At 45.7% G+C, this 13558-nt stretch overlaps 1 protein-coding gene across 1 annotated transcript; it reads right to left on the bottom strand.

Annotated features, from left to right (window-relative positions):
• Nucleotides 1-832: 832 nt before the first annotated feature.
• On the bottom strand, nt 833-13558 carry LOC119373623 (cathepsin D). The gene is made up of 7 exons (XM_037643678.2): nt 13333-13558; nt 8824-8923; nt 8100-8223; nt 5549-5990; nt 4252-4396; nt 2028-2126; nt 833-1008 (listed from the first exon to the last, which is right to left on the bottom strand). Exons 1-7 carry the CDS (start codon nt 13542-13544, stop codon nt 853-855), a joined length of 1278 nt encoding a protein of 425 aa, XP_037499606.1. The 5' UTR covers nt 13545-13558; the 3' UTR covers nt 833-852.

Raw genomic sequence — 13558 nt, 5'->3', positions numbered from 1 at the left:
GTTTATTTTCACAAGAAGGAAGCGGTGGCTTCCAGAAATTGCAGAAAAACGAAGCGAAAAATTCAAGGTTATAGGCGTTCTATAAAAGAATCACTTTGTCATCTCCCTCTCTACGGTCCAAAAAGAGTTTCTATGAAACGAGTGCGGCACCTGGGTGCTTCTATGCTTGACGCACAGAACTTGCCTATGCTCGAAAAAATGCGAGAGAGTTTACAGAATATGCGAGCTGTTCTGATGCTGCCCAACCACAAATATGCAGAAAGGTATTGCGAGTCAAATTTGGGTGGTTGATAAGGGCAACACATAGTCAGTCGAAGTCGATGCACGAAAGCATCCACGTGTCTGGGCACGCTAGCAGAATGTACTTGATTTTTCGCTGCACATAGACTTCATCTCTTTGCAGTGCCATATTGCCAACAATAATGTGGAGCAAATTTTCTTCAAGGCACGTCTGCGTCTTGTGCCATGGCTGAGAAGAAGAACGACGCACGTGTCGGCGCTTCGCTATTTCACCTGTGTCATTTGTTTCCGCACGTGCAGTAATATATCTTTTTGTTTGTTTGTTTACAAGTGAGATACATTCCAGTAACTTCGCGCTTTTAAGTCTCGCAATGTTCCAGTGTTTACTGCTGCAGAAATCGAAAGACACAGTATATTGTCCTTTAAACCACATTTATTGCAATAGCCTCGTTTTAAAGGTGATCTCTCTCTATCGCTCTCTCTCTCTCTCTCTCTCTCTCTCTCTCTCTGTTTTTTTTTTTTTTTTGTCAGTTACGATGTCTTTTTCGATAGAATTATTGACGCACGGTATTCCAATCAGCCATCTTCGCCACTTCTGCTTAGTAGGACCAGTTAGGCGACGGTCGCGAATCCCAGGCGGTCACTGCCCCTGTCGAAGATGGTGTAGAAGCTGCCGATGAACACCTGACCGATAACCCAGAACTTCTTCGTCGGCGTGTCAGAGACGGCGAAGCCACTGTAGCACTTCACCTTCTTCGAACCTTGAACCTGAAAAAGAAAAAAAAAACAGTAGTCGGCCTGTTAATGGGCTAATGCCCCCATTTCCAAAATAAGTAAAGGATAAATGAAATGTGAGCACTGTGGCTTTCCAGGCTTTGAACTGTCATGTAACAAGGCAGTCCTCGTGTTTATCGCAAAAGATTGTTTGAGCTCAATAGCTACCATAATAGGTAAAGCTGACCAGCTGCGCGACGATGTTCTATGCTCGTCCCAGGTAGATGGCTCGATCTTCTCACAATGATATCACCGTTACAAATCTGCCTTGCGTCAAGTTTTCTTGATTTCGCGCTTTTTTTTTCTTTTTTGAACAATATTTAGGAGAGCATTTGTCCCCCAGAAGAGAGAGGGAGAAGCATTTTAATGAAAAGCTGGAGATGTTTGCCTGGCTATTCGCCTGACATGCTACTGCCGGTGCTGGGTGACGATTATGATATATACACTGATAAACGCATAACACATACAGCCACGCACACGTAGACTACACTGTTTCGTTCAGGCTCGTGGCCCGCAAGAAAGTCAACAGCGATCTCGTGGCGCGTAGCGCACAGGTGCTGCTTTGCCATGGGCCCATAATATGTCGCAACTCTAAAAAGTAGAGGCGTTCTGCTTTTGAGAACGATGTCCTTGATTTGAATGCCAATGATGTGTTCCATATATCAGTGATGACTAAATGCAATGGCGCTCTTGTAGCGTGCCTTCTCGGGTGCAAGATAAAAAAATGGAGGTGCTCGAAGTTTAAAGAAGCCCCTCACAGCGGCCTCTCTCATGGCCAGTAGTCTGCTCTGGAATTTTAAGTTGCCTATAATTTAATGTGAGGGTTTATCAAAGCCACAACTGTAAGTCGAAATGACTAAGTGTATTCAGTGGGACATTTAAAAGGATCCGATACATTTGGAGCCGCAATCATAGCAAAGCTCATCCTGCCTTTTTTTTTAATTAGTAGTACGTGTCATCCCGGATCTGTAAACCAATAAGCGTCTGTAAACAAACATGTTCGCTCCTCTCACCTGAATGATGTATTGGTCGGCGGTCATGGTGAACTCCTTTCCTCCAATGGTGAAGGAAATCTTCGGCATTCTTGGAATATTGGCGCACTTTACACGCCACTGTGTGTGAAAAAAGAAAGGACGTGTCAGTTATTCGTGGGTATTAACACTTTCTTCTGAACTACATATACAGAAGCTGTATAGGGCTTTTTATAATAGCTATTGATAGACTTCCTAGTGGCAGAGTTCTAAGATAACATAAACGAATCCGCCGAACGGGCTCAAATGTAGGCCAAAATCAGCCAGAAAACGTAGTCAAAAAGCTAACAAGGTATATTTAACTTGTGTTTCGGCTCACGAAAGTGTTTTATCATGTAATAGCAGTGTAAATATACCATTGTTGACCTGATACCATGCTCTCATCAATCGCTCACCTCGCATAGCTTGTCTAAATTTTGTGACATCTGCAGCCTCAATGAGCTCAGAGGTGTAACACTCTAACGGTTCTAACATACTGCATCTCATATTTATAACTCTAATAGAAAATTTTCTGCGTTGCCAACACATTACCGCTATATTCGTACTGATATTTTTTTGTTTTTTTTTTGTTTTATTGTTTTTTTTCTTTTACTGGAGAACAACTATTCCTGCCTTACCGAAATTGTCGTTTTCAAAACCAAGTATTCTTGGCGACTTCGCTCACTGGAAATGTGGCCCTTGCTTTTGAGGTGCTTTTGGGTGAGCTCAAGAACGAGTGAAAAGGCAGGGTTCTTAATCGGACTGAACATATTGCCACATGCCATCACATATGAGCCCTCCGCGCTTAGGGTGAAGGAAGAATGTTTCTGGTCTGGTTCCTGGTCAGACGTGGTCTCCTGGCAGTCTCTCTTGCTTCGCGCGTGACATCACGGTTCCAGTGTTATTCACGGAGTTAGAAGTTAACCAGATCTGTTGTCCAGTAGCTGTTTGAAGATGCCTACAACGCATTTTTCAAGCAGGCCTTAACTGGAACACCTCGAACATGCCGGCTTCAAATAGGAAAATCTGTACTGAAATGTTGCGACAGGATGGCCAGGCCGCTCTAAAAGCATTGAAATAATCCTATCAGCATATTCGGGCTATCATTTATTATTGTTGGATTATTATGCAATGTACAACGATGAAGGATAACACATGCATAGAACGTGAACAAACGTGCATGCGTAAGTTGATAAAATTCGGCACAAGGTAGCTCGACGCCCTAATTATGTGTTGAAAGCGAAAGAGATAGAGAGAGAGACACGCCAAGTATGTCCTTCTAAAAATGCATAAGCCTTCAGTGTTTCATATTTGCTCTGCGATGTTTTCTACTGGGGCTTTTATATAGTTCAAAATATGTGTGATGCAAAACATGAGTCTTGTGGCTCATGTTGTTGTTGTTGTTGTTGTTGTTGTTGTTGTTGCTGCTGCTGCTGCTGCTGCTGTTGTTGTTGTTGTTGTTGTTGTTGTTGTTGTTGTTGTTGTTGTTGTTGTTGTTGTTGTTGTTGTTGTTGTTGTTGTTGTTGTTGACCAAGGAATGTTTGTAACGCAGCTCTAATGGCAGCGTTTTAGCAGTCCCGCCGCCCATCCACACGGAACGCGGACGCGTCACGTTCTGCCATACGAACCCACGTACGCGTGTGCTACCTGATAGAAGCAGAATATGCTGCAACAGGAAGACTTTAGCAACAGGGGCAACAAAGGTGCAGTTCACATTCGTGAAGGTAGGGCAGCCACGGCGTTATACAGCGATAGATTGATCAAAATGGCTGAGTGGGCGAGTTGGTGATTCACGATACTTGAAGTTCGAGCGCGTAACTTAAACAAGGACTTGGGAAGACAAGGACACGGACAACGACATGCGCTTGTCCTTGTCTTCCTAAGTGTCTGTTTAAGTTACGCGCTCGAACTTCAAGCTTAGATTGATGTTTGTTCATCAGCGAAGTTCTGCCATTGTAACTAAGCATAAGTGTCTACATTACGTCGTACGAAGGTACAAAATAGCCAAAACATAGCTATGTAGCCAAGTGATGATTTTTCGATGCGAGAACAAACAATGTAGCCCGGCTTTGATATTAATAGCAAGCTCTAGCTACACCACCTAAAGAACGAATTAAAGACAGCTTTAGCACCGCCCTGAATCAACATGACGGAAACCTGCCTGGCGTCAGCCCGGTCATTTGCTTGTTTATGCTCTGGCTACTCGAAGCTTCGAGCAGGTACGCACATCTCCAGCGGGCTCCTCCGTCGCTCTCAGGTATTTGTTCAGTCGCTCAATCTCGTCCCTGGGGCCCTCGATGAAAGAGCTGCCCGTGTCGATCACAGCATCGCATCCTCCGACGCAGAACGTCTTGTCCTTCTTCACTTGCATGCTGACGGTTAAAAAGGAAACAGAAGGAAAGGAAAGGTGGGAGGTCGAATATTGAAAGCATCAAGCCCAAGTCCTCTTTCCTGCATATATAAATTTGTATTAATATGAAAGGGGCTCGTCAAAAGGAGTTTTCGTTCGAGGATAGAATCGCTGTATAGCGTCGGTCGATCAGCAGCTGGCATGAATCGAGGTCAGGAAACAGAGTTTATTTCTTTTTGTTATGTCCTCCGATATTATGCAAGTGCATCCTTACCTCGAATGCCTCTGCACGAAATTAAACTTCTCCTTTCATTTCTCACGTTGCGGCTCGCACGTCCCCCCCCCCCTTTTTTAAAATTTTTTTGCACCATCAAGACAAAAGTATTTAACTCAGCACACAGCTTGCTCAACACAACAAAAACTTTGTGTGCTGCACCAGAGTAATCATCAGTGACTTAAACAAAAAGAGCAGTGCATATTAGAGAGCCTCGCAGGTGCCTTTGTGCGATGCAAGCGCTTTTAAACTCGTTTAAGTTAGGCAACATTTGTTGAATCTTTCCAGAAGCCGAGGAAAAGCGTTGTACACCAAACGCATAAACGTGATACAACTGCAATCATTCGCATCGAGGCTCTTTGTAAAATTCGGCCCTGTCAGTCACGCAGCATTGCTTGGGAACCAGTAGACATTCTATTTGAACCCCAGGTCATACTTTCTGAGGGGGGGGGGGACGCGCCTCAGCGACAACGAACTCGAGTTTCATAGACAACTGGACTAATTAATAATATCTGAGGTTTTACGTGCCACAACCACGATATGATTATGAGGCACGTCGTAGTGGAGGGCACCGGAAATTTTGACCATCTGGTGTTCCTTAAAGTGCTCTGACATCGCACGGTGTACAGGCCTCTAGGCATTTCGCTTCCATCGAAATGCGACTGCCGCGGCCGGGATTGAACCCGCGACCTTCACGTCAGCAGCCGAGCACCGTAACCGCTACACCACTGCGGCTGACAAAACTCGTCAAGTTGTCGCTAGAAATTAAAGCAGTCGGTACTGAGGAAGAAAATTGGAGGGGGAAGGGGGGGGGGCTAATCTGAAGCAATTAACCGATTCTGTGTGCGTAATACTCGATCGATTATACGGACTTCATAGAGGTGCACTGTCTGTACGTACCCTTGCATTTTGAACTGCCAGTAACTCTTCTTGGTGACGCTGGTGTAGGTGATACTTCCCGTGTAGCGCTTGGAGTCGATTCCGCCGAAGTAGATTTCTCCTCCAGGAGTGGCCTTGGGGTCACGGTTGAGATAGACGGAGAATACCGGCTTGGGCAGCAGGTTCTGCTTCATCATGTTGTCAAACACGGGCACAACGTTGTCTTCGGCGAGAGCTGGGTAACCGAGACCCAAAAGCCCGTCAAACTGGGCCGCTTTGAAGATGGAACCTTGTGCCTTTGTGGCCTCGGCGAACGTCTGCGCGTTAACCTTGCCATTTCCCACGGTTAGAACATCGGTGCTGTAGATGCCCTCGACAACGCCGCTTCCGTACTCGATGCGGAACTTGCGGCCGTCCGCCTTGTAAGTGCTCGACTTGGAGCTGTCGTACTTTTTCTTGTCCTCTATAAGTGATGCAAGAAAGCGAAGGCAAAGCGATCAATTTTGAACCTCCTTGCCCTCCTATGCAGTTAGAGTTCAACGCTGCATGTTACTTCCGTGGTTTGGTGAAACAATAAGATATGGACGTCTGTGTGAAAGCGCGATTTTACAAAGTGAATGAACTCATCGCAGCATGAAGCTCCACAACAAACGGTCTTGAAATCTTGCTTATTATCGGGTAACAATTGATTTAACGAAATTATACGAATGGTTCAATTACCGTCTTTCTGCGTTCTTCGTCATCATTACGAACTGTGCATGCAATGTAACCATCATAAGTGAAACACTGCACGCGTGTTTAAATCCCTGCCTGCCTACCTGCCTGCCTGCCTGCCTACCTGCCTGCCTGCCTGCCTGCCTGACAGCCTTGCCTACCCTCCCTGCCTGCCTAAAGCCTTGCCTACCTTACTTACCTGCCTACACTGTCTGCACGGCCTGCATGCCTGCACTCCTGCCCTCGCTGTCTGCCTGTGAAGCTTAATTCTCTAGCCTCGAGGCACCGTATTTTATAGACAACACAATAAGCAATCAACCGCAATAAAAAAAACGGGGAAAAAGAAGCGCTGTTGCAAAAATAGCTGCGAATTGCCTCATTAGACAGTTATAGTTTAGCGGGCTTAACGGAATAGCGGGCTTACCGGAATAGCGGGACCGAAATGCGCATGCGCAGTACCGTACGTGACCCGTAGCGTTTACCGTACGCACGCTTGGTGTATGCATTGTCACTGGCACGGGGTAGCGGCAAAAGCACAACCAGCGGGAAAGGAGGAACGCTACCGTACTACCTTACCGTATTTGCGTACCGTATTTCCGTATTTGCGTACCGGTTTTCGACGCCCGCTTCGAACTGAATTTAGCGTTGATGTGGACGGATCCACTTCTTTCGTAGCAAACGACTGTGCGAAATTGCTTCGCTTGCCTTCAGGTAGCTTCGACGACACGGTATTACGGATAACTTAGCGTAGTTTTTGAGATCGCTTCCCATTTCGAACGTCCCTAGGCCTATCTAGATGATCGGTGTAAACAAGTCTGTAACATGAAAATTTTCGCTTTTGGTGATTAGTTCATATTTATTTACTTTTATTTTCACTAAAAAAAAGGAGTAATATTGCTGCGTGCGGGGATACAGGCAAGCATTCTCGGTTTTGTTCTTTTCACTTTTTTTTTACGCATTCACCCTTCGCTAGGTGGCGCCACCGTCCCGGCTTGGGCACGCAAACGCTATCCCGCTAAACTAAAACACGCTTTACGCAACCAACGTTTGCGGCACGGTAACGCTATTCCCTTAAAGGGGTGGTGCCATCAAATTTCGAGGCTATAACAAGCCTGTTGTGGGTTTTCTCTGTATGCAAGGACATTCCGCACGAAGGGTTGGGCACAGCAAACGTTTAGAATATATTTTAATTCACTTCCAAAGTGTACCTAAATGCTCATTCTCCGGATCAAAACCCATCGCTAGCGCGCCAACAGTGACGTAGATCTGTAGGATGGGCAACGAAAGTTGTAGTGACGTCACACCAAATCTGCTGTAGTAACGTGAGAGACCTCCGGACCTCCGCCACTTCCGCAACGTACGTACCGGCTGTAATGAACTAGAATACATTCTAGTTCACTGTAGTACCGGCAAAACATCGGTTGCTACATCACTCCCCGAGTTTCGATCGCTTCCTGGCTATGTGCGTCACAGCCTTGTGTGGTCACGTGACCACGCCTCCTACACTTCTACGTCACTGCCCAACCTCGGCGCCCAGAAACCGAAACCGAAAGTTGTCCAAATCAAAAGCGATATTAAGTTATTTAGCGAGAATACATGCATCTTGGTGCGTGCATCATGCTTCCTGGAGCTATAGGAAACGCTTACAGCAAAGAATGCGCAAGCCACAAATTTGGTGGCACCACCCCTTTAACCCCCGCTATCACGCTAACGCTAAACTATAACTGTCTATTGTGAGGGTCACGAACGTCCGACGAGTGAACTACGGAAGACGGGAAAGGATATCGCGAAGACAAGGTGCATTTCCAATAAGTCGTTTCCCCATTAATTGCCACACTAGAGACGAAGGACTACTTACTGCAGCCGTCTTCAGTATCGGGGCATTTCACCGATGGTACCCAGAGGTTCGCGGAACCGGTGTCGAAGATCACCTTGAATGGTTGCGGGGGCGTTCCAAGGCTGATGAGTCCGTAATAATGCAGCTGAAGGAAAAGAGTATATTTGAGCACGCTTTCCCCGCATTCATTTCGAGTTTTACGATAAGCTCAGAGAAAATAATGCTACGGTTCTTGAAACTGGAGTGACCAAGAAGCGTCTGAGTAGTTATCTAGGAGGGGGATTAGGTGTACCAAAATTAGATATTCTGCAGAGATTCTTTTCACACATTTCATAGAAACTATATTGACGCTTTTACTTGTTTGATGTGTAGATATAGAATTTTTATATGCTTACTTAATCCGCCCGTGTTAACGACTAACGCATCAAAATTTACAGTTTTAGTGGGGTACGTGCGTCTGATTTGAACACTTGGGGTTTGTAACACCCACCTGATTCTACGTATACGAGCGTTTTTGCATATCGCCCTTACGAAATGCGGACGCCGTAGCCGTGGTCAATGCCGTAATATCGAGCTAAGCAGCTCAACGCCATAGCCACTAAGCAGCCGCGGCCGGTCGTTATTACACGAATTTTTGTTACACGACTGTATATACATTTCATACACTTTTGTCCTGATCAGTCATGTGTTTTCCTTATTCTTTTTTTTTTACATTTTACCGCCTCATTCGAAATGAAGCACTCACGTTCTTTTCGTTTTCCAGTTCTTCCGGAATCACAGCAGCTGCGTTGAGCCACACTCTCCGTCTCGGTTCAGGGTCCGTCTCGTTTCTCCACAAGGAAATGCTGAACGAAGGAGAGAAGAAAAAAAAACGCCCATTATTCCCGTCCTCATAATACTCGTATACTTTATTCCTTCCTCCAGCGACTGCACTGTGACAACGACCTGTTGGTTTTCTGATGTAGCAAAGCTTTAGTTTGAGTTAGTTGGTCATACATGTACTTATGCAACCATCTAGACGCGAAGAAGACGAACGTCTTAGCGCCCGTCTTATGCGCAGTGTTCTTTGTCTTCTTCCCACCTAGTCATTTGCATAAGTACGTTGACTTTCCTCGGGTGGTTTACATGGGATAAGGCAACATTTATGTCCTTTATAGTAAGATGACGAGACCGTCTGCTCAAAGAGCCTGACGGGTAACGGACGCCCTGCGTCCGGTACCCGTCAGGCTCTTTGAGCAGACGGTCTCGTCATCTGGCTGGGTAACGTGCTAGCTACATCAAGGAAACTAGAGAAAAATGGCTTAGTGTCCTGGCTATATATGGCCCTTTACGCAGGACATGATTAAGAGTGTACCTTCAGCGCACCCGTTGAAACAATTAATAGTGAGCCTTCTGGTGGTGTACCCCATTATGTCGTCCCTCTTCCTTACATTGGAACATTTTCACGAATCGGCCGCCATCTTGACCTACCAACTTTAGTTAGACTGTTGCTTACGAATTACTATAAGAACTGGTGCACTTGTTCGACACTCACCGCAAAGTGTTCGCTTATGTCATCGTAGACCTCGCATGCATTCTCAAAGCGATACCCAGCACCATGTCATGAATGCGTACCTCATTCTCAAACGACAAAACCGAAGAAAGAGATCTCAGTGACTAACTTTGGTGTCAATGTGCCCTCTCGGATGAAATGGTGCCCTTCGTGTTCTTTCCTCTCCTTTTTTATCCGCTGTCCCCTTTCCTTATGTGTAGGGTAGCACACCCAACGCGGGTCTGATTAACCACCCTGTCCTTCCTTCTCGTATCTCTCTCTAAACATATTTAGTTTTTTTTTTTAATTTTGCATTGTCGCCGCTTCTTTGAAACCATTAGTTGCTCGTCTATTCTGCTTTTTTTTTTTTTAACACCGAGAAGCCCCGTTAGCGGCGAACAGAAATTATCATCGTCATGAACAGGGCACGCGCTATCTTCGTCCTCTTCTTCATCTTCTGCTTCGTTGTCAGAACACGTGCGCCGATTTGTCCGGCGTGGGATGCAATAACTCTGATGGGCGAAAGAACTAGTACAGAGAGAGAGAAAGAAAGAGAAAGAGAGTAATCCCTCGCGAGGCAGGATTCGAACCCGGGTGCCTACGATCCGAAGGAGAACGTCGTAACGATTCGGCTATCCAGGCACGCTAGCCGAAGAAGCATTTATGGGAGCCATATGACGGCTTTGCTATGGGCGAGAGAACGAGAAAAAAATAGAGAGAAACAGGAAGAAAAGGAGAGAGAAAAAAAGCATAACTTAGCCATGTATAGTACAGCAAGGTAGCGGGAAAGTGAATTGAAGGGGAGGAGGAGTGATGTCAGTGTTAGGAGGAGGGAAAGGAGGAGAAGAGAGTGTAAAGCATAGCATACTCTCGTGGAGTATAGTATAGCATGGGGTGGGAAAGGGATGTGAGGGGGAGGAGGATAGAAAGGAGAAGGGGAAGGCCACCAGCTCTGCTGTTTCCACTGCCTTCGCAACAGTAGAGCGCAGCTGCTCCATTTATTCTTTTTATTGCTCTAACTGCACCAATTTCCAGCGTAATTTTCGTTTCACCCCAATTACTTCTGCAACATCGTTGTTTAACGGAGAAAATGTCATTTGCAACAAGGTTATCACCGCCATGATAGCTTTCATTCCTAACGACGCAGAAGTTTACCGGAATACAATCTTCAAATAGAAACCCAATAATTTTGTTTCAACCTTTCCCTGCCGTTATCCAGGAGGTACATGTAAGCACATAGAAAAAATGTTATCGATGTCGGCACAGGTGATTAAAAGATAGGGCGATCGCTTCTCAGTTAACGTAAGATGACCGTATACTAAGACCGCATGCCAAAAATAAGGACCAAGCTTTCTTTATAAATTCCTTGCCGAACGAAACATCACTTTGGGTACGTGAGACATCACGAACTGAATTTTTTTCTTGTATTAGAGCATTTTTGACTCTACATAAGTTCCCGAGACTTGGAAGTTTAGTGTTTGGTCTTTCGAGAGTGTAATGTACTTATTTGTATGAAAAGCAATTAAGCGCAGATCCATGCAAGCTATGTCCCAATCCAGGACGTCTTGAGGAGCTGCTGCGAGTAACTTCTGACAGCGTCCCCACCGCGATTTCGCTTCCGCGTCTTTGCTTCCGTAAAATGGGTTCATTGCTACTCCTGAAGGGGAGATAGGCACTCGTGGCAATACTGCCGAATTAAACATTTTCATTTCTTTAGCACACCTTTAAAAGAGAAATTGTTTGCCTGATAGCACACTTATAGTTAAGGGAGATTGTTTGTCGAAACCACCTTCTTCTGAATTCGTATTGGGAGTCCGTAAGCTCGAGTATAATAATAACTGTTAGAGTTTTGCATCCCAAAACCACGATATCATTATGAGAGACGCCGTAGTGGGGGGCTCCGGAAATTTCAACCGCCTGGTGTTCTTTAACGTGCACCTAAATATAAGCACACGGGCCTCTAGCATTTCGCCTTCATCGAAATGCGGCCACCGCGGCCAGGATTCGATCCCGCGACCTTCGGATCAGTAGTACAGAGCCATAGCCACAAGACTACCGCGGCGGCTTCAACTCGTGTAGCGCAGTCAGAGTACCTATGGCCGGAAGATGGCTGCATCTTGGCTAGCAACAAAATCGAGAGCCAACGGAAAGAAGAAAGCTTGTTTTAATGAGACGGAGTCAAGTGATTCACTTCCACAGAAGCTACTGGAGCAATAATATATAAATATTTAGAAACAAAGCTCGGCTGTCTCACTTTGTTGTTGTTATTTTTGCTATAATGGTAAATACTCGGGCAGAGTTAGATAAGGATGGTGCACTTGCTTCGACGGCAAGAAGTACAAGCACGAGGTAGTTACTCTAAAATTCTGCGCATAATTGCTGATCTTCGGCCCACATACACTTTTCTGCAAAGTTGAGACATCAGCAAATCATGTTCTGCACACCGACAAAGACGTCCATCGATAGACTATGCAAGATAATCTGAGATGCCTTCAAACACTGCTTCCGTTGACTGTTGTAAATGAGAGCGCTGTCCATGTTTCTGAGTCGTAAAAGGTTGGATCCTGTGTCCCGCTATAGGTGACAGAGGCCCGAGGTTGCCTCTGTCAAACGGAGATGCGGCTCATCACCACCCCCAGACACGTTACACGGTATAACTGAAATAGGTATTATATAAACGTTTATACGTGCAACAGTCACATCAATGTACTCCCGCATAATCAACCTTAATGAGCAGTATTTTATCCGGTAAATTTGGACGCTACATTACTGGGGTGTTCTCGCATTTTGTTTTTGCTTCTTTTACCCTGTAAACAAACTCGAAAGTAAGAGAGTTTACATAAAAGACTGCGCCGAGTCCGCCCGTCCCTTCTTTTCCCTATACTGACCATGCTTTACTAACCGTTGTCGTTCTAAATACGTCCACCAAACAAGCCCTAGCCTACACACTGTATCTCAAAAGTCCGGTTTTTTTCTGAACTCTCATATTTGTATAGTAGTGGCCCTAATCTCAACGACACAGAAAACGCCAGATTCACTTTCATGTATACGCACTTCGTAAAATATTATTGCGACCAACTCCTTTGCGTAATGTCCGTGCTGAAACGTAAGCTTCGTTATGTAGTCAACCAAACGAAAGGTGCATGCGATTCTAATGATTTTTATATCAATCAGTGTCGTCGCTTCAGCACATCAGCTTAAACGAGTTCGCCACAAGGAAAAAACTCATACCCAATGACCTCAACTCACCCCTCAGTTCCGGCCGCGGCAATCGCATTTCGATAGAGGTGAAATGCTAGAGGCCCCTTCTGTATAGGGCTAGTTAAAGAGCCTCGGGTGGTCGAAATTATGCGGAGCCCTCCACTACGATGTGCCTCATAATCATATCTTCGTATTGCCACGTAAAACTGCAGAAATTATTATTATTCAATCACCCCTGTATTAGACTTGCCGAACCCAATCTATACCTAAAATATCCCATAATTTAACATCACGCTTCGCTACATTACTCTAATGATGAACCGTCGCTGATCTGTGGTACGCATTACGTGATCTACCCAGCTCAACTATTCCACTTTGTCTCAAGCGGAAGAACATGCACTCGCGACTGATCGCAAATCGATTCGGCTGCTCTTCAGTCCCCGTTGTTTATTGGTGATAACTTAGTATGCGTTTCTCGCGGCCGCCTGAAGTTGAAAACTAACGAGAGCTGTTTGCTCTTACCTGAACTGGGCGGTAGAGAGCGCCAGCAGCCCGAGGAGGAGGGCTATGCCCAGGGGGCTCATGGCTGGTGTCGTGGATCCGCGCACACGTTTGACCGAGAGTGGTAAACTGAATCCGAGGAACGACTCCGCACTCTTTTGCGGTGGGAGCACGAAGTGATCGCGCTCGACTTGCAGGCCGCTTAAGTTATCGCCAGTCGCTGTTCTCATCATTTTCGGAAAGCACT

The sequence above is a fragment of the Rhipicephalus sanguineus genome, chromosome 1, assembly GCF_013339695.2.
Source record: "Rhipicephalus sanguineus isolate Rsan-2018 chromosome 1, BIME_Rsan_1.4, whole genome shotgun sequence".
Classification (NCBI taxonomy): Eukaryota; Metazoa; Arthropoda; class Arachnida; order Ixodida; family Ixodidae; genus Rhipicephalus; species Rhipicephalus sanguineus.
This window is presented reverse-complemented; position numbering and strand designations above follow the sequence as displayed.

Excerpts from the sequence above, each read along its gene's own strand:
- LOC119373623 (XM_037643678.2), bottom strand. The coding sequence starts at position 13,544 with ATGATGAGAACAGCGACTGGCGATAACTTAAGCGGCCTGCAAGTCGAG. Across the intron at positions 5,991-8,099 it reads CGATACTGAAGACGGCTGCA|AGGACAAGAAAAAGTACGAC; the intron begins GTAAGTAGTCCT and ends CATCACTTATAG. Across the intron at positions 2,127-4,251 it reads CGGAGGAGCCCGCTGGAGAT|TGGCGTGTAAAGTGCGCCAA; the intron begins GTGCGTACCTGC and ends TTTCACACACAG.